This window comes from Meles meles, chromosome 14, assembly GCF_922984935.1.
Source record: "Meles meles chromosome 14, mMelMel3.1 paternal haplotype, whole genome shotgun sequence".
Taxonomy (NCBI): Eukaryota; Metazoa; Chordata; class Mammalia; order Carnivora; family Mustelidae; genus Meles; species Meles meles.
Window position 1 is genome coordinate 67,830,454 of NC_060079.1, and position 23,414 is coordinate 67,853,867.

General features: G+C 38.9%; 2 protein-coding genes across 2 annotated transcripts in view; both read left to right on the forward strand.

Moving 5' to 3' along the window:
- The window catches only part of GPC5 (glypican 5), a 1,459,668-nt gene that overhangs the window by 217,665 nt on the left and 1,218,589 nt on the right, over positions 1–23,414 (forward strand). The gene's annotated exons all lie outside the window — the stretch shown is intronic.
- LOC123955944 (galectin-3-like) lies at positions 2,655–3,472 on the forward strand. The gene has a single exon (XM_046028121.1). The coding sequence runs from the start codon at positions 2,682–2,684 to the stop codon at positions 3,435–3,437; it is 756 nt and encodes a 251-aa protein (XP_045884077.1). The 5' UTR covers positions 2,655–2,681; the 3' UTR covers positions 3,438–3,472.

Here is a 23,414-nt window from a genome sequence, read left to right on the forward strand (position 1 = left end):
AATCTTAAAAAAAAAAAAAGACTTCAGGGTTAAATGAAAGATGAATATGTTGAGACCCAGGGAAGGGGGCTGACCCAGGGAAGGGGGCTTACCCAGAGTCACACACCCATTAATGTGAAAACCCAGATTAGTGTCCTGAAATCTTAATTCATGTTTTAATATTCTGTTCAACCTTTTTATATATTCATTTTCCAGAAGAAAGTCCTTTATCATGGCATAAATGCCTATAGAAACCCGTGTAGAAATTTCCAGCAATAGAGAAGAGTATAGAAACGAAAACAGAGATTGTATATGGTTTCACGATTCAGAGGTAACCTGCAGCAACCTTCGGTGTATCTTTCCAAGCATCTCCCTCCGCCTTTTTACACGTACCACCCTAATATTTGTCCATGTTCACGGAACTACTCGTGCACCAACATTTAAGTATAGACATGGTTGTCCATTTTTCAGATACAGCATATTATATTTAAACATCCAGCTGGTGATAAACATGTTTTCACTGTCCACATTTTCCTTTACGTTATCTGTTTTTTTCCCCTGGTAAAAAAATATTGCTAAATATTTGCTTAATATTGTTATTATTTAACTGTATTATACTTATGCATCTTATTTATCAGGAATGTGTTGTAGTGAAGGCTGAAGGGTAGAGCCTCAGCCTGATATTTTCCAGGAGGTTGACTAGTTTTCCAGCGCAAGTTACAGAATTGCCTCTCTTTTTCTCCCCACACCAATGCAATGATGCCAAATATGCAGAAGTTTATCCTCACAGATAAACTTTAGAATTATCGTGTCAATTTCATATTTTCCACCCCCTTGGGATTGCACTGAATTTATAGATTTCATTTAGGGAGGAAACTGATGTCTTTACAGTGTAGAGTCTTCCTATTCAAGAAGAAGATGATATCTCTATGTTTATGTGAGTCTTTATCTCCCTCAGTAGCTTTATAGTTTCCATCATTATAGTTCCTGCACATTCTTACTACTTATTTCCTTTTTTGGTGGTTACTGTTGGATCTATACAATTCACATGTATTTATATTTAACAATGTTAGAGAGTCTGTACTTTTTTTTTTTTTTGGTTAGCGTTTGGGATTTTTTTTTTTTTTTATTTGTTTACTTACAGCATAACAGTGTTCATTGTTTTGGCATCACACCCAGTGCTCCATGCAGTACGTGCCCTCCCTATTACCCACCACCTGGTTCCTCAACCTCCCACCCCCCCCCCCCCGCCCCTTCAAAACCCTCAGGTTGTTTTTCAGAGTCCATAGTCTCTCATGGTTCATCTCCCATTCCAGTTTCCCTCAACTCCCTCTCCTCTCCATCTCCCCATGTCCTCCATGTTCTTTGTTATGCTCCACAAATTAGTGAGACCGTATGATACTTGACTCTCTCTGCTTGACTTATTTCGCTCAGCATAATTTCTTCCAGTTTGGGATTTTTAAATTATACAATAACATATCTAAAAATAATAAATTTTTCTATCTTGCAAATATTTATACTTCTACTTTATTCTCTTTTTAAAATTACACTGTACAGCACTGACATTACAGAGTGAGTTACAGTACTGTTTACAAGAGATTTTTACCCTTTTTCTGGATTTAATAGTGTTGGTACTCTTGTTTTAAAATTTAGCATGATGACTGTGTCAAGCATATGTTCGATTAGGTGTATAAAGTAGATGTTCTATTTTTATTAAACATATAAAGTAGATGCTCTTATGAAGGAGATGTTCTATTTTTATTAAACATAGGTGATATATAATATGTATGTGTATATATGTGCATATACTAAATGTACTGTATATTTATGCACGTATGCACACACGTACACACATCCTTTTAAAATAAATTTGAATTGCCGTGAAGTAGTTCTTTCTGTTCTGTGATTATGGCAAACACATAGTGGCATTACCGTCACGACGTCACATGGATAAGTAGGAATGATTTTTGGGTTGTGGTAAGAAAATCTTGCCTCCTCTACCAATTGTATCTCCCAATGTCATGTTTTGCTGCTAAAATTCGGACTGAGACGATGTCTTCTTTTCATTAATGAATGTGCCCTTTATCAATGACTCATTCATTAATTTAAATTAATGGGGTGTATTATTCAATTAGGTGACACCTTAGTTTAAATTGGAAAATCACATCTTGAATTTGTTGTGGACCGATGAGGTCTCTATGGGCAGGTTACGGGGACAGTTGTAACGTAAGAAATTCTTTTACTTCTTTTGGGAACCTAGGAAGGAAGGAGAATATTGGAAGTGAAGAAAAATTTGCTAAAATTGAATTTTGCAGTAAGAAAGTCGTACTTTTCATCAAGTGTATTTACATTTTTATCTAGGTGCATGTTCAAATATCTCTTCCCCTGAAAAAGCAAGGGAGAAATCCATATTAAGTCTAGAGATTTATGTATTAAGTGTGAATGGGTGACCTTAAAATAGTAAATGTTTTATGAAGAAATTCTCAAGAAACAGTGGAACTTTCTTTTTATTAGACCTATTGACTGTAGACAAGGCATAAGTAGTCTGGCAGGATGGAGGATACAGAAACCAAATGAGTTTACGATTCTGGAAAGAGGAAGAGCCAGTGGTGGAGTTTAAGAAAAGCTGCCACATTGGGATAGCAGCACCTCACCAGAAACCGCCCCCGCAGCAAGCGAGCGAGCACCGAGGCGTCGGGAAAATGGCAGACAGTTTTTCACTTAATGATGCTTTATCTGGGTCTGGAAACCCAAACCCTCAAGGATGGCCTGGTCAATGGGGAAACCAGCCTGCTGGAGCAGGGGGCTATCCAGGGGCCTCCTATCCTGGTGCCTACCCTGGACAAGCTCCTCCTGGCGGCTATCCTGGACAGGCACCTCAAGGAGCGTACCCTGGCCCAACAGCTCCTGCTTATCCTGGACCACCCGCATCAGGAGCCCACCCTGGGCAACCGAGTGGGCCCGGGGCCTACCCACCTCCTGTACAGCCAAGTGCTCCTGGAGCCCAGCCCGCTGCTGGCGCCTTTGGCATCCCTGCTGGACCACTGACTGTACCTTATGACCTGCCCTTGCCCGGAGGAGTCATGCCTCGCATGCTGATCACAATTCTGGGCACAACGAAGCCCAATGCAAACAGATTTGCTTTAGATTTCAAGAGAGGGAATGATGTTGCATTCCACTTTAAGCCACGCTTCAATGAGGACAACAAGAGAGTCATTGTTTGCAATATAAAGCTGGATAACATCTGGGGAAAGGAAGAAAGACAGGCGATTTTCCCATTTGAAAGTGGTAAACCATTCAAAATACAAGGGCTGGTTGAATCTGACCACTTCAAGGTTGCGGTCAATGATGCTCACTTGTTGCAGTACAATCATCGGATGAAAAATCTCCAGGAAATCAGCAAACTGGGAATTTCTGGTGACATAGATCTCACCAGTGCTTCACATGTTATGATATAATCTTAAAGGGGAAGATTTTAAAAAGAAGAAATTGAATATAAACCCTTACACATTCAAGCTTCATGTTTCCTGATTGAAAATTTTCACTTTTATTCATTCATCCTTCTTGTAAATCTTCGATTTAATAAACATTCTAAGAGTTAAAAAAAAAAAAAAGAAAGAAAAGCTGCCACAGGGGTGAAGGCCAGACACGAGCCAGGCAACACCGAGGCTGACAGAAGGATAACGACGATGAACAGAGAACGGAGGTGGTGAGAAACTGTGCTGGCCAAGAAAGAGAACTCAGAAGACCTTTGCTGCTTTGGTGGGGGAAACCGTTTTGACTCAGAAAGTCCGATTTGACATGATCCCTAGATTGGTTTTGTTTCATAGAGACCAAGAAGGAGTGATATACATTGGATTGGGACAAGGACTCAACACATTCTTCAGGAACTCCTCTGTGAGGAACTGACTGGAGAGAGTTGATAGAAAGAAATCACCTCACCCCTTAGGAAAGCATAGTCCTCTAAGTCAATAGCAGAGGAAGAAAGGACTACCTCATGACAAAGGGAAAATGTAGGAAATTCCAGGGTCCAGAGAAGCAGGCTTCATTTGCCTTTAGACCCAGCAGTAGAAAGCAATGCTGAGATGGGACAAGCACAGGGAGGGGAGCCATCTTGGGGGCCATGAGGACAGCCAACTCTCAACTCCTGGAGCTTTGCATATCTCATCTCAGGGCTGGCTTAATATGGATATGCGGATTGTGATGCCATTTCTCTGTTCCCTGTTTTAAAGCTTTAGATTTTTCCTTAAGGATCTATTTCCAACGTCTTGTCCTCTTTTTATTTGATTTACAATGGACAGTTCTAAATCTGTTATTGCTTAATTGTAGAACTCTGAATTGAATGAGTTTAAAACTTTTAAAAACAAATATAAACTTATTTTGAATGTAGGTAGTGCCCTAAAAAGGAAAAAGAAAAATCAATGTCTTATATCTAAATGTCCTTTTTCCTCTTCATTTTTCTGAAAAGTGAAGTATTAACATTTGGGATTAATTAGTCTACATGAAGACTGAGATTCAGCAAAAAAAAAAAAAAAGACTTGAATTTGAAACCTTTTCTTCATTGAAAAATAAAAAAAAAAGGAGATAATGTTTAAAGAAGTTAAAAAAAAGTGGAGGAAATAATAACGTTGGGTCCATTTTGTATCAAAGCTGAATACAAAGAACATTTTTTATGTGAAAATGTGATTTCCATCAGTAAGTGCATAAAGACCATTTTTTTGCACATTTTACCTTATTTATTTTGGTAGGAGATCTTTTCAGTTTAAGACAAGTTTGTATCATCATTTCTTCAGCCCCTCCGTCTTGATTTCTCTTCACCACAAGTGTGTGAAATATCATAAAGTTTATCAAAAGAAATAATTGTTGAGGCACCTGGGTGGCTCAGTGGTTAAGCATTGGCTTTCCACTCAGGTCATAATCTCAGGGTCCTGGGATCGAGCCCCACGTTGGGCTCCCTGCTCAGCCGAAAGCCTGCTTCTCCCACTCTCACTCCCCCTTCTTGTGTTCACTCTCTTCCTGTCTCTCTCTCTCTCTCTGTGTCAAATAAATAAACAAAATTAAAAAAAAAAAGAAGAAATAATTGTTATAGTTAATATAGATATAAATGTCTTGGATTGGCAAGTGGTTTCACAGTTTTGTCTCATACATATCAAAGGAACAGTGTGAAGCTTTGGTACAAAGCCTGGGACGTGGGGCCAAGTACCACAGAACAGAAATCCTAGAAGATTAACTTATGTTACAGGAATATAATTTTTGGACATCCATAAACTGGAGTTTTTGGCTCATTTTTTATCTTCAAGGAATTTACATGATGTTGCATGTGGTTTCTACTATTAGAAGCCACTCCTCAGAAGCCAACCAGATCTAGCTTCTTTGTGAATTTATTATCATTGATGTAGGCACTAATGGTAATGGTAGTAATAGTTCGTTTGCTGCTCTAAATGTGTCTCCTGGAGTCTACAAACTGACTTTGACTGAGGCCATTGATATCCTAATTCCAGTTGCACTTAACCTTTCACAGCTGCCCTCGAAGTCCTGCAGGAGCTGAAGTGGCAGGCAGAGGGGCAGGCCCTGTCCTGGGTACAAGGGAACAGCAGACAGGTTCTCTACTGCCAAAAATTCATTCTTCTCCTGGTGCTTCCATTTATTGAGACACCCAGCGCTCACACACTGTCTCGGTGGTCTTCCCAAGCACCATTTCATTTAGTTCCCAAAACAAAACAAAACAAAACAAAAAAACAACCCCCCCCAACCCCCCAAAACCAAAAACAAAAAACCCCGAAGAGTGGGCTTTCTTATCCTCATTTTACAAATAGGGGAACTGAGTGTTAGAGAGATTGACACCAAAGTAAAATTCAAGGCAAGGAATTAAAACTAGGTTTGTCCCATTCCACGGCCTGTGCTTTATTCCCTATGTCAGCTTTTTCCTGTATTGACGTATTTTGGTTCTCATACTTTGCTCCCCATTGTCTTTTGTTAAAAACCATAATAAATAATACCCATAAAAGTTAGCTTTCTGTCACTTAAAGCAGGTTCTGATAGGCAGATAGGTTTTTTCCTAAGTATTGATGCAGTATTATATGTATATTAAAAATTGGTAGAGATTACCTTCTGGAATTTTACAATTAATAGGAAAATTTGTTTTATTACAGGACACGAGTACTTCCCATCCCATACATGGTGTCATATTTAATTTGCTAACAATTACATACAAGTTAGAGAGGTAAGAGGGCAAGTTCCGGATCAGGAAGAACCTTAGGTGCTTTTCTATGGCGTCACCATAAGGACCATCTGAAGGATTTTGAATTGGACTTGGGAAGCCAGGGGTGTCAATCCCTCTGAGGGGGAGCTAGCTGAGAGATGCAGAGGGCTGAACTAAGGCTGAAAGATTGTGGAGAGTGACTACAGACAGTCAAGTTGTGGAAACAAACAGCATAGATGCAAAGATGCATAGGGACCAATTACAGATTTATGGCTTGATTAACTGGGTTGGTGGTACGGCTGTTCCCAACCATTAACAGGTGGACCAAATTATGTTGGGGGCTATCTAGCTCATCTAGGAGGAGATCGTTAGTGGAAATTTGAGCTGGTGATCTCAAGAATGGTATAGGTCCAGTGATTTGAGAGTCATCCATGTACAGGTTAGACCTTCGTAAACTTCAGGAAATACAGGCTCTTGAGTGTATATGTATATACACTCCTTTTTTTTTTTTTTTTTAAAGAACGGTGCCTGAATTTTCATTTGAATTTCAAATCTGTGGCTTCAAAGTTTGAGAAACACTGAGAGAGTTGTTGATTGAAGCTACAGTTCTGATAGTCACTGGGGGAAGGAGGAAGGAAGGCTGGAAATACAGTGAGGAGACCATAGGTCTGAGAAAGGAAAACCTGACATACATCACGTTTCGGGATCCAGTGGAAGAAAAGTAACACACGAAGAGGCCAAGAAGGAATGGCTGGAAAGGTGAAGAAGCCTGAGGAGGAGTGGTGACACAGAAACTCAGGAAGGGAGCATTCTAGGAATGAAACCACAACAAAAAGGTCTATAAAGATAAACACAGAAAGGATCCATGGAAATTGGTGACATGGAGGTGGTTGGGGATACCAGAGAGAAGGGGAATGGAAGTGAAGACAAGATGGCTGATGGTGGGAGTGAGAAAGTAACAAGGGAAGAGGATTAAGAGGGGACAGCAGGATAAAGGAAGAGCCTTGCTTTTGTGTTTTTGTTTTAGTGACCGAACCTTGAGCACATTTTATTCTAAAGACATAGAAACACTGGAAAGGAAACCGTTGATTGGAGATAAAACCCTGCAGAGGTGATTACTGAACATGGGTCATGGGAATGTGGGAGGGGATCGGATGTACACACATGAGTGCGCTGTTGAATCCCGGCAAACTGAGCAACTCCCATTTCTTCAGAGACAGGAAGAGAGTTGGAATCATCACAGGAAGAGAGATGAAGAGAAGCTCGGGTTGACACACAAATTACTGGAGGCTTTGTTATTGAAGGCTGTGTCAAGGGAAAAGAGAGGTGGCTTAGCATTCCAGTTCTTGGTGAGGTATGATTTTTCCCCTGGCAGTGTAGCTGACCTGAGCATGGGGATGGAGGAGAGAGCAGTGACAGGATAGTTTCAGTCAGTGATAGGGTTTTTAAGGAGAGGGGGTGACTTAAAAACAAGGCGGCAAGAGAGTTGTGCAGAATATTCTGGGTAGAGTAAAAGGTAAGGACAGATGGGGTGAACAGACTGGAGATTGGTAATCAGGAGAATAGTAATTCCAATGCCAGCTAACATTTCTATTTCTAGTATAATGGTGCAACTCTTATATTGATAAAAGTAATGGGCCAAGAGTGGAGTTTAAGTTCTCACCCCATGGCATAGTTTAAGACATTACCATCCAACCAGGGAACCACTGGTCATAAATTGTGACTGGCCACTTGAAATGTGACCAGTAGAAATTGAGATGTGCTCTTGTGTAAAATGCACACCAGATCTTGGAGACGTGGTGTGACAAAAAGAATGCAAATCTTTCATTTATAATGCTTCATGTTGATAGCATACGGAAATTATGATATTTGCATTATATTGGGCTGTATTCTTTTGCTAGGGCTCTTCTAACAAAATACCACCTACAACCACAAATTGAGTAGCTTAAACAACAGGAATATACTCTCTCACGTTTCTGATGGCTGGACGTCTGAGATCAAGGTGTCTGTAGGGTTGGCTCCTCAGAGTCTGTGAGGAGGGATTTGTCCATGTCTCTCCCCTAGCTTCTGGTGGTTTGCAGTCTTTGGCATTCCTTGCTTTTTAGAGGTATTGTCCCATCTCTGCTTTCATCTTCACATGGAGTTCTTCCTGTTTCCATGTCTGTGTCCAAATTCCCCTTCTTATACAGGCACCAGTTGTTTTGGATTAGGGGCCCACTCCTCTCATGTAACTTTATCCTAACATAACTAATTATATCTTCAATGACCCTGTTTCCAAACAAAGTCATATTCTAAGCTATTGAAGGTTTGGTAATTAAACATAAGATGAATCTTGGGGGGATACATTTCCAAACCATAAGATGGGCCATATAAAACATATTAGTAAAATCAATTTCATCTGTTTCTTTCTGCTTTTTTGTTGTGGCTACTGGAAACATTGACATTATGCATTTGGCATACATTCTGTTTCTATTGTACAGGGCTTCTTTATGATACTAGCTAATACTAACTGATTTCTGTAAGCTCTGTTCTAGGGCACTTACATATATTAAATCATTTAACACTTAAAATAGCCCTACTTAGGGGTGCCTGGGTGGCTCTGAAGCCTCTGCCTTCAGCTTGGTTCATGATCCCAGGACCCTGGGATCAAGCCCCACATCAGGCTCTCTGCTCTGCAGGGAGCCTGCTTCCTCCTCTCTCTCTGCCTGCCTCTCTGCCTAGTTGTGATTTCTCTCTGTCAAATAAATAAAATATTAAAAAAAATAGCCCTACTTAGTATGTGTTATTTTTTTTTTTACCTTGTTATTTAGGGTTGAAGGTGTCTGCCCAAGGCCACATAGATGGTGGCCAGCAGAATCAGCCTATGAACGTGGGTGCCCTATCTCCAAAATCAGCACTCTGACTTGCTCTAGAAAAACATGTCTCTAAAGAGCAGTAATGTGTTTGGTCAGTCTTTGGAATTTTCACAATATCAGTTCCTCATATTACTGGACACTGGGTACATCTCTATTAATCTTCCCTTTCCATTTCCACTTTTTGTTGGTCTACGCTTCAGTTTTTCTTGATAGGTTTTTACCTCTAGCATCCTTTATTAATCAATACCTGTTCTTTTTTCCTCTGTTACTCAATGTATATTTTATTATGTGCTTTATATACTTACGTATTTTTTATAGCAGAGCTACATATTTTTTGGTGCTTTAACTTGTCTTTTGTTTTAAAACCTTTAGCTATTATTAAGAAACAAATCTTCTGGATTTTTTGCATTCTCTTTAGAAAAGAATAATATACCATATACTTTAAAATAGCTTTTATGTTTGTGGTTGTAAAAAGGCACTCTTTGAAAAGGTCATGGCAAAAAAACAATAGAATGAATTGTGACAAAATTCAAAATACACTGTTTATTAAGGGAATAAGAACATAACATCTTTTCCCTCAAAGTGAGAAAGACATTTTAAAACAAATTTGCTGGGCGATGGTGGAATTAAGTGATATAAATGTAATGAAATATCAGGTTTCATTCTCATAAAGCTGTGTGTGTATCTACTGAATGATGGCTGAATGGGAGGATTTGGGAAGTTTATTTTCTTTTTTGGCTTTATCACTTGTTACATGACTGTGCCCTAGGATAGACAGAAGGAATCAAGACAAATTGTGTAGGAGGCTAGAGAAAACTCTTTCAACTGGTGCTTGAGGGACTCAACTTCTTTCCTTTGATGCCAGCGCAATATCCTATTTTTCTTCCTTCTTTAGAGCTTCGTCTTTGACCTCAGTATTCTTTACCTTGACTTTGAAACTCATGCTTTATTTCACCTTTCCTGCTTCCAGTTTTGCCCTTTGATTTTGACCTCTGCATTTCCCACTTGAGCACGGTAGTTTGGTCTTGACTTTCATCGCGCTCTTCCTGGTGAGTATTTTATACTCTGACTCCGTGAACTTGCAGACTCTGATTAACCCTACCAGTGCACGTCAGTAAGGAGACCCAGACCTTGCTCCTCTTCCTGGTGGTGGTACTCCTCAAGCCCTTGTTAATGCCTACATCATGAGAATTTATGACAGAAATGATTTTGGAAGCTTGTGTAAGATTGGGTGAAGCCTTGATGATCAAGGATTTCCTTATTCTACAATAGTTTTTGCAATATTGCTGAAGTGTTACATGAAAGGTGAAGTCTAGTCAATCATCCAAATTTATGTTTCTCTGTCTGTGAATCACCCGTGCTGTCATGTGGAGCAGGATTTCTCTAATTTTGTCAAAAAGTCACTCTTAGAACTTGTTATAATATAATCTTGTGGGCTGTACCCCAGAGGAGACTCAGTTGATCTGTGTGGGACCCACAAATTTGCACTTTTAATAAGAGTCCTGTTGATACTGATACTGGTCCTTCTGAGAACCACACTTGGGGTAACAATGAGAGAGACCAGACCTCCAGGTGATCATTTGTCCTAAGTAACTTGGTAACATGTCGATCGTAGCTATTATGTCAACATCCTTCATCTAAGGAAAATAAAAATAAATCAGATTATTGATCTTTTTTTTTGGTCTCTGAGTGTTGTTGTATACCTATGTATAATGAAAGAGGAGTGGCTAAACTCAGCAGTAAGCTTTGGTAAAGGGTTTGCAAAGATATAGTCCAGAAGTCTTATATTAGGGAAAAAGATGACTCAGGATATTTAAAGCAAAGTACCTTAGAAAAGGATCTTTACCCAAATTATACAATAGTGATCTTTGCCAAAAGATTTACTTTAATACCGATTTAAAACTACTTTAAAGATTCCTGATATGGAAAAGGAGTCCTCCTTATGGTTGGATGAGAACACTTTTTTTTTTAAACATTTAGGGAAATGTGTTTTTACATTTGTTGTTATGTGTAGCATTTATATCGAGATAAGTTCTGTATTTCAACTATCGATGTCATTTCTACTGTCAGAAAACTAAATAAATATAATGACATTTATATATGGTTATCTACCTTTAGATTATGGTTATCTAAAACCATTATTGAAATAATACAAAGCATAAATTACATTTTTTCAAGGACACAAGCGGATAAAGAACTCAAAATTCTCAGTCTAACATTTCATAAGTGACTTTATGGGTTTACTTTTCACCATCAGTGAAATATTTATTGTGTACAGAGGATTAGCCCAGCAATCTGTTAAGAAACCCGAGACACAAATCATAAAAGGCATCGATTCTACTTTTAATCCCTGCTCATGGTATAGCACAAGCAGATTGCCACCCCCACTCTATAAAGCGATATGCCTCCATTGTTTGGAAAAGAAGAGAACAGTCATTTGAGACAAGACTAAAAGAGGGTGTAGAATTCATAAAAATAAGTATATGTTTCTGTCAGTGTGAGCGGGTGAGTGTGTGTAAAGGGGAAAGAATTAGGGACATTTGTGATTCAAACTGGTGATCACTAGTTTGTTTTAAATTTTCGTAACTTACTCATGAAATTATCATTCGTTAAAGTTAAGGGGATATTCAAACAAAGGAATGAATGAAAATATTTATGAGAGAAGTAGCCAACTAAGCAACATCATATAATATGTTATGGTGTATACACGTGTGCGTGTATGTGTGTGTGTATCTCAAATCTACCTCTAACATTCGCTCACGTGAGTGTGTACTCTGTTCTTGTGCAGGGCATACTTCTGGCAAACATATCAAGAATAAAAGTAATCTAAACTTCCATATAAAATCATCCACGAAAAGTGCTTGTTACTTCACGGAGAAAGTACGCCCCTGTAGGTTAACCATGTCACTGATAGTATAACATTCTGCATTTGAACCTTGTATGAAAATTTATGTTCCATGTCATTAAAGTAAAAGGTTATCTCTGAAGGTATTGTTTGATAGAAACCTTTAGGTCTGCATGGGAGTCGGCCTCACAGATCTCCAGCTGCAGGGGGCTCACCTGATGAGGGAGGGCCCAGACGCTGAGCTGGGACGTCTGTTACTCCCTTCCTACTGAGGCTACGCCTGCGTGGGCTGCTCCCCAGCAGCCATGAGTGCCTGTGGCAGGGAGATGAAGTCAGGCTTGTTTCTAGGAGATGCCAGAGGGGCTCCTGTGACTCTTGACTTCGGCTCCTCGCTGCCATGACAGCCTTGCTGAATCTTCCTTAGATGACAGCACTTCTCCATGACATTCTCCCCTTCACTGTGGAGCTGACATGCATCACGGTCTGAAAGCTCTCCCCGCACTTCCTGACTCCCTCCCGATTTTCTCTTACAGATATATCCCTGGTACGATCCTTACAAGTAATCCTGTATTGGCATCTGTATTTTAGAGGACCCTGCCCGACTGGATTAGTTAAGAGTTCAGCCAGCGAAACGGAGCCAGTAGGATATGTGTCTATAATGGGGAATTGGTTCATGTGATTATGGAGACTGAGTCCCATAATCTGGATTTGGGACTGTAAATTAGAGACCCGGAAGAGCTGGTGATAGAGTTCTAGTCCCAGTCCAGAGGTCTGAAATGGTGAAGTTTAATAGTAGAACTTCCAGTTGAAAGACGGAAGACTGATGTTCCAGTTCAGCAAACAGGGAGAGACAACAGTCTCTCTTCCTCTGCCATTTTGTTCTCTTCAGGCCCTCAGCAGATGGGATGATGCCCACCCACACTGGGGAGAGACATATTTTTACCCAGTCCATTGATTTAAATGCTGGCCACTTTCAGAAACACCCAAATAGACACACCTGGAAATAATGTCTAACCAGATATCTGGGCACTCCTTGACCCAGTCGAGCTGACATGTAAAACTAATGGTCATACCAACACACCGTTTCAGTGACAGTACAACCATGTGCCAAAGAGGCCTATACTCAAACAAACATGAGGCCATTAATGGGGGCCTGTCATTTGTTCTCTGAACACAGTGTCATTGTCAAATCTGAAAGGTGCTCACCATTGCTGGAACCCTTCCAGCTCAAGGAACCTTCTCTATGAAGCTTTCCTTACATTTGTTCACTTGGTGCTGATTCACTTCCATTTGAACTTTTTGGTAAGATTATATACTAGTATGGAAAAATTCCTTAGTGTACGCAGTGCTATTTCAGTTCTAGGATGCTTCCTTTTAGCCTTTTCATTCATTTATCCAACATTTATTGCAAATTGATTTTATGTCAGGTACGATCCCAGACCCTGGGGCTATGTGTTGGACATAAAGATTTATTATGTGAGTAGCACTATTTTTCTTCCCATTAAAAGCAAAATAGTACTGCCTTCAGTTGCATTGAGATAGTTTTTGTTTTTGTAATGAAGCAAGTTAAGTACCATAAAAAAATCAAAGTAAAATGTGAAATAGCCATTCTCTTATATATTAAACAATGGTAAATTCAGATATTACTTGATACATATAATTGGTTTTTCTGGATACAGGTAGTGACTAAGAAGGCCTCTTAAGGTTCAGACTACTTTTATTATTTTATTTTAGAAGTACAGAATGTTTATTATGAAAAGTAGAAAATACAGACAAGGTAACAGAAAAAAGCACAAGTAAATTCTCTATCATTCTAAAATCCAGAAATATTGTTAACTTTGTGCTGTACCATACAGATTTCTTACTATAAAACATATGCACACTTGCTCATTCACACACACACACACACACACACACACACACACACTCAGATATATCATCACCATTCATTTTTCTGTACATCTACTTAAATCTCGTCTGTGTCAGGCACTGCACAAGGACTGTGAGAGCAAAAGGAAACATCACTGCCAACACCTTGGAACTTGACTCGCAGTATCTCTGCCGTGGCCTCTTAGATCTGTGGAGTGACATCTCTGTCTGTCCTTGAGAGATGTCTCTCTACTGTCTCTCATTGGACACCCCACCTTATGTAGCCGAGACTGGCTCCGTGTGGTTCCACACAGCTGCTGGTGGACCGTACAATGAGCTCACCTGCAGCAGGGTCCAGCCCGTAGGAAGTGGTGAGCCACCTGCTGCTCTTATTATACTACTGGTTGCCCCTTCCTGGTATTACTAAGAGATCATGAACTACCGTAACATTGACCAACCCTCACTGACCAACCCTCAGGGCTATTCACTCTGGATTACACTGCAAACTGCCCTGTGATTGTCGTCAAGAGTGATGCGTGGAAGCACGATGAGTTCTGTCCACAGCATGTCATGCAGAGCGTATCTGTGCTTATCAGCGGCTCCAGGGACCTCCTGTTTACCTGAGCTGTGGCAGCTTGAAGCAAGGCTGTGGACACCCCTTGTGTGCTGCACCCCGGCCCCAGTGCTTTCTCAAAGGAAGTTTAGTGTATTCCACATGGATTTTTTTTTCAGAATTATCCCAAACGTATCATGTGCATTTGGTGGAGTTTTTCCAGGCAGCAACAAATCACCAAAAACTTAAATTTTACTGCTGTTGGTTACTATAGCCAGTTTTCTAAAATGCAGACATAGCTTTTATAAAGAAACTCTTTATTTTGAAATAATTATAAACTCATGAAAGGTTGCAAAAATAGTGCGTAGGTTGTCTTCAACCCTATGCTCATCCTCTTCCAAAGGTGACATCCCACATACTATATAGTGCAATGGCAAAACTAGAAGATAGGCTTTGGAATAATATTGTCAACTGGGCTATAGACCATATTCAGCTTTTGTAAGTTTTCATACATACTTGTGCACGCATGCGCACGTGTGTGTGTATGTTTCTATGCAATTTGACCACATGTTTAGGTTGGCATAACCATCACAGCAGTCAAGGTAGAACTGTTCCATCACCCCAGAGGAACTCCTGTTGCTACCCCTTGTAGCTCGCCCATCCCTTGCCCCGAGTTCCAGTCCCTACGCAGCAGTCTGTTCTCCATCTTTACAGTCCTGTCCATTTACGAATGTTAAGTGCAGTCATGCAGTACGTAACATTTGGAAATTGACTTTTTCTTCACTAAACACACTCCTTTAAAACGTACTCTTTTCTTTTGACTATATACCACAAACATCTTTCCATTAAACTTGCTTTACTGTCTATTTTAATTTTTTATGTAGGAAAACAAAACAAAATAAAGCAAACAAAACAATGCAAGACAAGGTAACAAAACTTTGAAAGAAAAATAAACCTGCCGGGAGCCTGTCAAGTATAATGAAGGTACTTGGTTTTCAACATGCACTCAATTAACACCACTAAAAACATTTTTTTCTTAACCTGAAAGTAAAGACAGATATTTGGTACTAATTATGTCTGACTACTCCATATTAGACTCCAGAGAAAGTAAATAGAAAAAGAACTATGAATGCTCGTGGTACAAAATTCTCATAAGCATTTAATACAGAAGTTCGAAAGTCATTTGTCCTACATTGGGAAAAATATTATTGGTTTTACTGAAATTATAAAATTTCATGGTTAAATAGAAAAAAAATCTTTCATTTTTTTTTGTTTGCTTTGTTTTTTGAGATTTATTTATCTCAGAGAGGGCAGGGAGGTGGGGGGGAGGCACAGGGAGAGAGAGAATCTCAAGCAGACTCCATGCTGAACTTGGAGCCCTGACGTAGGTCTGGATCTTACGATCCTGAGATCATGACCTGAGCTTAAATCAAGAGTCTGACATTTAACCAACCGAGCCACGCAGTGCCCCCATTTAAGTTTTCATTTCAAAACCTATCCAGCAGTTTTCAGCCAAGACTTTCTCTTCAAAGTCATTATTAATATTGAGTGTATTTCTAACATTGCTGAATATTCAGTAAGTCATTGATATAAATCCAAGTAATCCAAATGTCAGGCTGAGTTCTCAGTAGTGATTTACACTGGCAAGAGTTTTATGAGAGTGCATTATTAGTTTGCTGACTGCCTTAATATATAAAGGTTATAAAGAATTTTATCCAACAGTTAGGAGTTTTAGCATACCACCAGGTAAGTATAAATACCTCCCAAAAATGCATGTGGCTTTCAACCTTCTGCAGAAATGGTCAGAGTGATTCAAGTTCTCAAATTATGGACACCCTTTTTTCTCATTAAATGGTGCATATAGTCTCCTCACATTCTGAACGAAAACGTATCTAATAGATTTTTTGGTCGTAATACAGAATCCTGAAATTCACTTTGGTTTATCAGCATTACCTTTCCCTGCTGTATCTCTGATATCTCCACTAATATCCTGAGTTTAACTACCTGTACCTGGGCACGTCAACTTATGAAACCATTCATATATTTTAAATTATCAACTTAAAAAATTTGTCTGTGTAAATATTATTGTAATTCAGATGGTGACGACCAGAGTCTCAGAGGATGATTAAATTTGGGTGTTTCACTGCTTCTCTAAGATTCGATTTTTTAAATTTGCATCTTTAAGCACACAACTTTATTAGTTTCCCCAGAATCAATCAGTTGAGTGTCAGGTTTAAAAGAAACTGATTTATAAAATAAATGTATTATGTTAATTATGGAATTCTAAACATGTGTTTTTATTTGGCACACTCTTCTGGTGACTGGTAGGAAGTTGTCTGCTCAGGAGATGAAGTCATGGAAAAGTTAGCTTGTTGGAGAGTGAATTAAAGTAAAGTGATTTGGATGTTACTTGATATTAATTCCCAAAGTTTTATTGGAGAACTTGGAAATGAGAAAGACAGCAGATTCCTTGCTTCTATACCAGGGATTCTGATGTAGGAGGTCTGGCCTCCCATATCTATTAGTGTATTGGGATTATTGCTACGCCATTCAGCAGAGAAGCGCTTCTGTCAATCTTTAAAAGTCCAGCAATCTGTGCTAGCTCGCTGGTCAACTCACAGGATGTTTCTGCACAGTGCTGTTCATGTTAATCAAAGATACTTGTCCAGGACAAGACAAGTTGAAAACAGTTTGCTTCTTTCCTCTTTTCCCCTCTTTTCCCATTATTTTTATAAAAAATCTCATCAGGTTCCTAAGTTAAGACATCATAGATGGTTCACAACTAATTAAATTACATCTTGTATCAGATGTTACTTTTTAAAGAGATTTAAAGGTATAATTGATCTATAATAAAACACATATTTTAAATGTATGATTTGATTTGTTTTGACATATGGATAAACAGGGGAAACCATCATCTACATCTAAGTACTGAACCTGTCCATTCAAATAATACCCAAACCCAAAAGTTTTCCTGTGTCCCTTTTTTATTCCTCTCTCCCACCTATCCTCACTCCCCTATCTTAACCATGGCTCTCTTTGTATGTTGAGTGTCTCTCTTTCTGATTATGTCTTAAGAAGGCATTACCAGCTTGATGAGATTTTAGGGGCACCCTAAGATTTTGAATTGGAAAGATCCACATTTTAAGCTGAATCTTGGGGGATTCCTGGCATATAAAGTGAGAATCACCATCACCTTTCTGTAGGACAACACGATATATGTCTGTAATTTTTAAAATTTCCATGCAGTTTGACCCAGAAATTCTACCTTAAAGAACATAGGCAATGTGCTTAAAGATGCTTGTATGGAAATAGATGCTCATTAAAGTGATTTTGTACAAGTATAAAAAGATAAGAAAATTTATAAATATTCTTTTTTTAAAAGATTTTTTATTGATTAATTTGACAGACGGAGGCAGGCAGAGAGAGAGAAGGAGGCAGGCTCCCTGCTGAGCAGAGAGTCCTATGCGGGGCTCGATCCCAGGACTCTGGGATCACGACCTGAGCCGAAGGCAGAGGCTTTAACCCTCTGAGCTACCCAGGCACCCCTATAAATATTCTTAAATAAGGGATTGGTTAAGTAAACAATATATTACCCCATGAAACTCAATCACTGAGCAACATATATTTGTATATTTATATAATATGAACTATTAAAATATATATATCAGGAAGGATCCACTTTAGATCAACAATGTGTCTCTGGTTAAACTATGAGTATTTTAATATTTTTCCTCATCTGTTTTTATTTTTCCAATTTTTAAAAAATTTATTTATTTATTTTTATTTTTTATAAACATATAATGTATTATTAGCCCCAGGGGTACAGGTCTGTGAATCACCAGGTTTACACATTTCATAGCACTCACCATAGCACATACCCTCCCCCTTGTCCATAACCCAACCACCCTCTCACAACCCCCCTCCCCCCAGCAACCCTCAGTTTGTTTTGTGAGATTAGAGTCACTTATGGTTTGTCTCCCTCCCAATTCCATCTTGTTTCATTTATTCTTCTCCTACCCACTAACCCCCCATGTTGCATCTCCACGTCCTCATATCAGGGAGATCATATGATAGTTGTCTTTCTCCGATTGACTTATTTACTAAGCATGATCCCCTCTAGTTCCATCCACGTTGTCGCAAATGGCAAGATTTCATTTGGTGAAAGTTATATTTCACATAGTGAACTTTGCACAATTTCCTGGCCCTTTACAGTTTCAGCTTAATTTCTATTTCCTCTATTCTTTGTTTTTTATTGCATGCTTTTATCCCAATATTAAGGCTTATACTCAGTAGCAGCTCAGCCTGTGTTTTGACTTTGCTTCTCCTCCTACATACTTACACAGAGAGAATCACCTGCTTCTTTTATAATGATCTCAAAGCAGTGCTTCTAGGCCTGTCATTGCATCTGATACACAGTATTGCAATGATTTCTTTACATGGTTCTCCCCTATTGTAGAGCTGAAATCCAGTTGATGGCACTAAATATGTCTTGTTGAATTTTCTTTGCTTCAGGGTACTTAATATGTACTTATTCAGAGACTCACAGACTGAATGAATGGCTTTCTCCATGTATCAGGTGCAGATGAGAATGTGATATGAGAGTTATGTAATTTCAGACTGCATGATATTGAAGCCTGTAGTCATTTCTTTTTTTTTTTTTCATTTTACAATCACCATAAAGTTAGCTTGAAAAAAGATTCTGAGAATTTAAAACAAGATAGCTTATACAGTAACTGACATTTCCTCAACCAATTCTTAGATAAACATACATAAGCACATTCTAAAATTTATAAACAATTTTGGCCCTTCAATTTATTTATTTATTTTTTTAAAGATTTTATTTATTTATTTGACAGAGATCACAAGTAGGCAGAGAGGCAGGCAGAGAGAGAGAGAGAAGGGGAAGCAGACTCCCCGCTGAGCAGAGGGCCTGACCTGGGGCTCGATCCCAGGACTCTGGGATCATGACCTGAGCTGAAGGCAGAGGCTTTAACCCACTGAGCCACCCAGGCTCCCTGACCCTTCAATTTAGAACCTTCTGGAAACCTATAGAACCATATAGAAGTCATGATTAGTGAAACTGTATGCATAATGCCATTAATATACATTTCAAAGGAGTTTTCCATTTAATGTATCCATTTTATAACAAAAATGAGTTAGAAGCTGTATAATAAAAGGTACAGATCCTGAAGGACATTTGAAGTTTTGAAAAACACGAGAAAACAATAAATATTTTGTAGTAGGCAGATTTCCCAATGTGTACTTTGCCAAGTAGAGTACAAAATATTTATTGGTTTTCTTCTTTATCACTAAATAGAATACAAAATATTGATGAAAATATCATTAAATATGAGTCCCAGAGCAACAATAAATAAATATTCCAGTATGTTTGACTTTAGAGAAAAACCTTTTTAAAATGCCTGTCAGCTAAAGATAAAATTTTAAAAATATATGGAGTTAATTGCCTGATTGTGAAAACTGCTATGTATCAGGAGAAGATATTGTCTGGCATTCAACTCCCAGAGGAATCTCTACTGTTGAGGTGAAAGAAATTATGAAGTCTCTTAACTGCACAGCACGCAGCGCATTGTTTACTAGTTCCCCTAATCAATACAGATCATAGCCGAGGTGATCTCTGCATACCTGAAAATCCTTTTCGAGATCGTTATGTCATTGAGAAATCCATGCATTTTTCTGCCCCTTCAAAATTCCCTGTGCTTTGTTTCTTCTCACTATAGTTACTAACCAGTTTGAAAGGTGATACAGTCTTTTGTATTCTTTTTCCAGAAAGAGTGGCAAAAGGGGCAATGGGCAGTAATTAAGACACTTAAACTGATGGCTGAATTTAAATTCCCTGTTGTCTTAGTTGTGTGTGCTCTCTGTTAGATGTTCATGTGATTTTTTTTGAAATACCCTTATTGGCATCATGCGTGAGTATCACCTAACGTTAAATGGCAAACAACAATTCACCAAAAATATTATTGAAGGATATAATCAGTCCTGGGATGGAAACAAAGATTACTGAGTATAGGGTGGGGCTATAATAAAATACCATGGCCCAATTTTCGCTTAACTGTCATAAAATATACTAGGAGAACTATGTGTTGGATAGGAATGAGATTTTATTCAAAGATATTATTATAAAGATGGATAAATATGAGGTCTTGGAAAAATATTTAAAAACAACACAAATGTATGTATCTATTTATTTATTTATTTATCAGAGAAACTCTGTATTATAAAATCACATCAGTTGTTTGGTAAAGACCTTGATGAAATCTCAAAGCCTCTGTTAAAACATCCATGACTCTCCCACCCATGACTGACCCGGGCTTGGTCCAAAGCCAGTTGAAACTCTCCCTTCTTTGTAATTACTTATTTTTGGATAATCTCCAAAAATCACCATCTGTGTCTTTCCTGCCATACCTATTTAGTGTGTTTATCTATTCAACAAGGGTTATGGAGTACCCGTAACGTTCTAAGAAGAGGGCTAGGTACTGGCGATATGAACCTAAATACGGAGGCTGGCAAATACAGTGTAGCAAGAAAGAACTCAAGGTTGGTAGTGGAGACCTGAGAACAAATCCAGGCTCTGTTGCTTACAGAATATAAGGCACGGAAAAGGGATTTCGTCTCTGCATCTGGAAGTTTCCCCACTAGAAAGTGGGGACAAAAGCATCAGATGCCTCACAAGGTCAGAGTGAAGAATAAATGAATTTGTATGGATGCATATACACATATCGTGCACATATATGTGTGCATGTGTATATAAGCACATTATGTGTATATATATGTGTATAGATGCCAAATATATATATGCAGGTATATACTACATATATTATGTATTTTATAAAACATATATAATATATATGTATTATAGAAATAACATAAATATAAGTATATAAATATATGTGTGTGTGTATGTGTGTGTGTGTGTGTGTATAATATATGTAACACTCCTATACTCTATATCATGGATGTTGGGAAACCACTGAATATTTTAAGCAAAGTTGTTTTGGTTTTAGATTTGTATTTTTGCAAGATCACACTGGCAGGAGAAAGAAGGTGAATTAAAGAGGTGAGATCAGAAGTAGGGAGACAAGCTAGTCGGCTGGTGTAATTGATAAAGGACAGTAAAGGCTTGCCCTAGGAGCGTAGCTAGGCTGAAGGGTCATCTTCTCTGCAGGAGAGAGAAGAGCGCAGGAAGGGCAGGGGGAGTCCAGGATGGTAGTATTCAAAATGTTTTGGGAAACCGGGTGAATGCTGGTGCTATGAACCTGAAAGAAAAGGGTTAACCCTATGGATCCCAACTTGGGGGATTTTGCCTCCCAGGAGACATTTGGCAATGCCTGGAGATATTTTGTGGTGTTGTCTGGAGATATTTTTGATTGTCGTAACATGGACTGGGGTGGGAATTCTTTTGGCTTCTGTTGGCTAGAGGCCGAGGCTGCTGCTCAGTACCCTACCAGGCACACGACAGCCCTAACGACAAAGCCTACCCCACTCGTATCACTGAGGTTGAGAAACCCGACACTGGGGAATTAGAAGCAGACTTGGGCACTTTGGTGGAGAAAGGAGATGTTAAACTCAGGTTCCGACATTTTAAATTTGAAGCGCCTTCAAACATGGTGATCTTTCTGCTTAAGTTACATGTTTATGAAAACTCAAGGTGGCGGGTGATAGGATAAACTTGAAAAATTGGTTGCAGGCAAAAATCACACGGCACAGGTTATGTATAAACAATATAGAGAGACTCCGTGATGTGTGTGTGCAGACACAATGGTTACTTTTGAACATTATCTGCATATGTATTTATACAGTCTGTATAAAAAAGAATAACAAGGTGGACTATACCTTCTCCAGATATTTTCATAAATTATTTAGCTGTTTTATGGAATTCAGGAGTGCACCATGTCTTCATGTTTTATGAAACAACATAGCATGCGATGCATATTGTCTTCAAGTACTTTCTCTTTCTAGAATACTTCAGAAGTTTAAATGTTCGGAGTGCCTGGCTGGCTCAGTCAGTTGAATTTCTGACTCTCGATTTTGGCTCAGGTCAGGATCTCAGGGCGATGGACTCGTGCCCCATGTGGGCTCTGTGCTCAGCGTGGACTCTGCTCCTCCTCTTCTCCGTCTCTCTAAATTAAATAAATAAACTCTTTTTTAAAAAAGTAGTTTAAAAGGTCACTAATACACTTAAGTTGATGATGGGCTGGACTGGAGAGAGTAAGCTGAAAACAGCGAGAAAGATCTGATCTGAAAGCAATGCTTGTTTCAGTCACGATTAAGACAAGGTGGTGCCGTCTCGCACTTTACTTAAATTCTTCCTAAAGAGTGGACATCATGCACGATGCAATAATGACCAATTTCAGTTGAATTCTAAGAGCAAATAGAAACTGAATATTGGGGGCGCCTGGGTGGCTCAGTGGGTTAAAGCCTCTACCTTCAGCTCAGGTCATGATCCCAGGATCCTGGGATCGAGCCCTGCATCGGGCTCTCTGCCCAGCAGGGATCCTGCTTCCCTTCCTCTCTCTGCCTGCCTCTCTGCCTACTTGTGGTCTCTGTCTGTCAAATAAATAAATAAAACCTTAAAAAAAAAAAAGAAACCTAATATTGGTGTGATGATCTTATCTATAGCATATTTCTTGCTTTCAAATGGCTTTGTTTTATATTTTGGGAACATCTCTTTTGGGGGTGGGGAAGAAGCCCCGTCTATTCATGGATCTGTTGGTTCCCAAGATTTAATTAGTAAGGCCAACTAATTCAGATAATTGATTCCATCGTTGAAAATTTTGAGCCAGTTTTCCACCTAAATTGACCTTTCTGGTGTAATACTATTTGAATTGCTATACTCAGCTTATGTTTAATTATAGTATCTGACTATGTTTAATTATTATACCTGAGTAACGTTTAATGAGCTCCCATGTTTAATTACTGTTTCTGACTAATGTAAATACTTTTAAGTATCTCTGTCATTATCAGCTAAGCAACCTAAGCTCTGTGGGGTCTGTCCTTGGCCTGATGACTCTCGGCTCATCTTGCTGTATGGGCTCCTCCTGTATATTATGTGCTAGTCCCGGGCATTCTCTTAGTTCCCCTAATGCA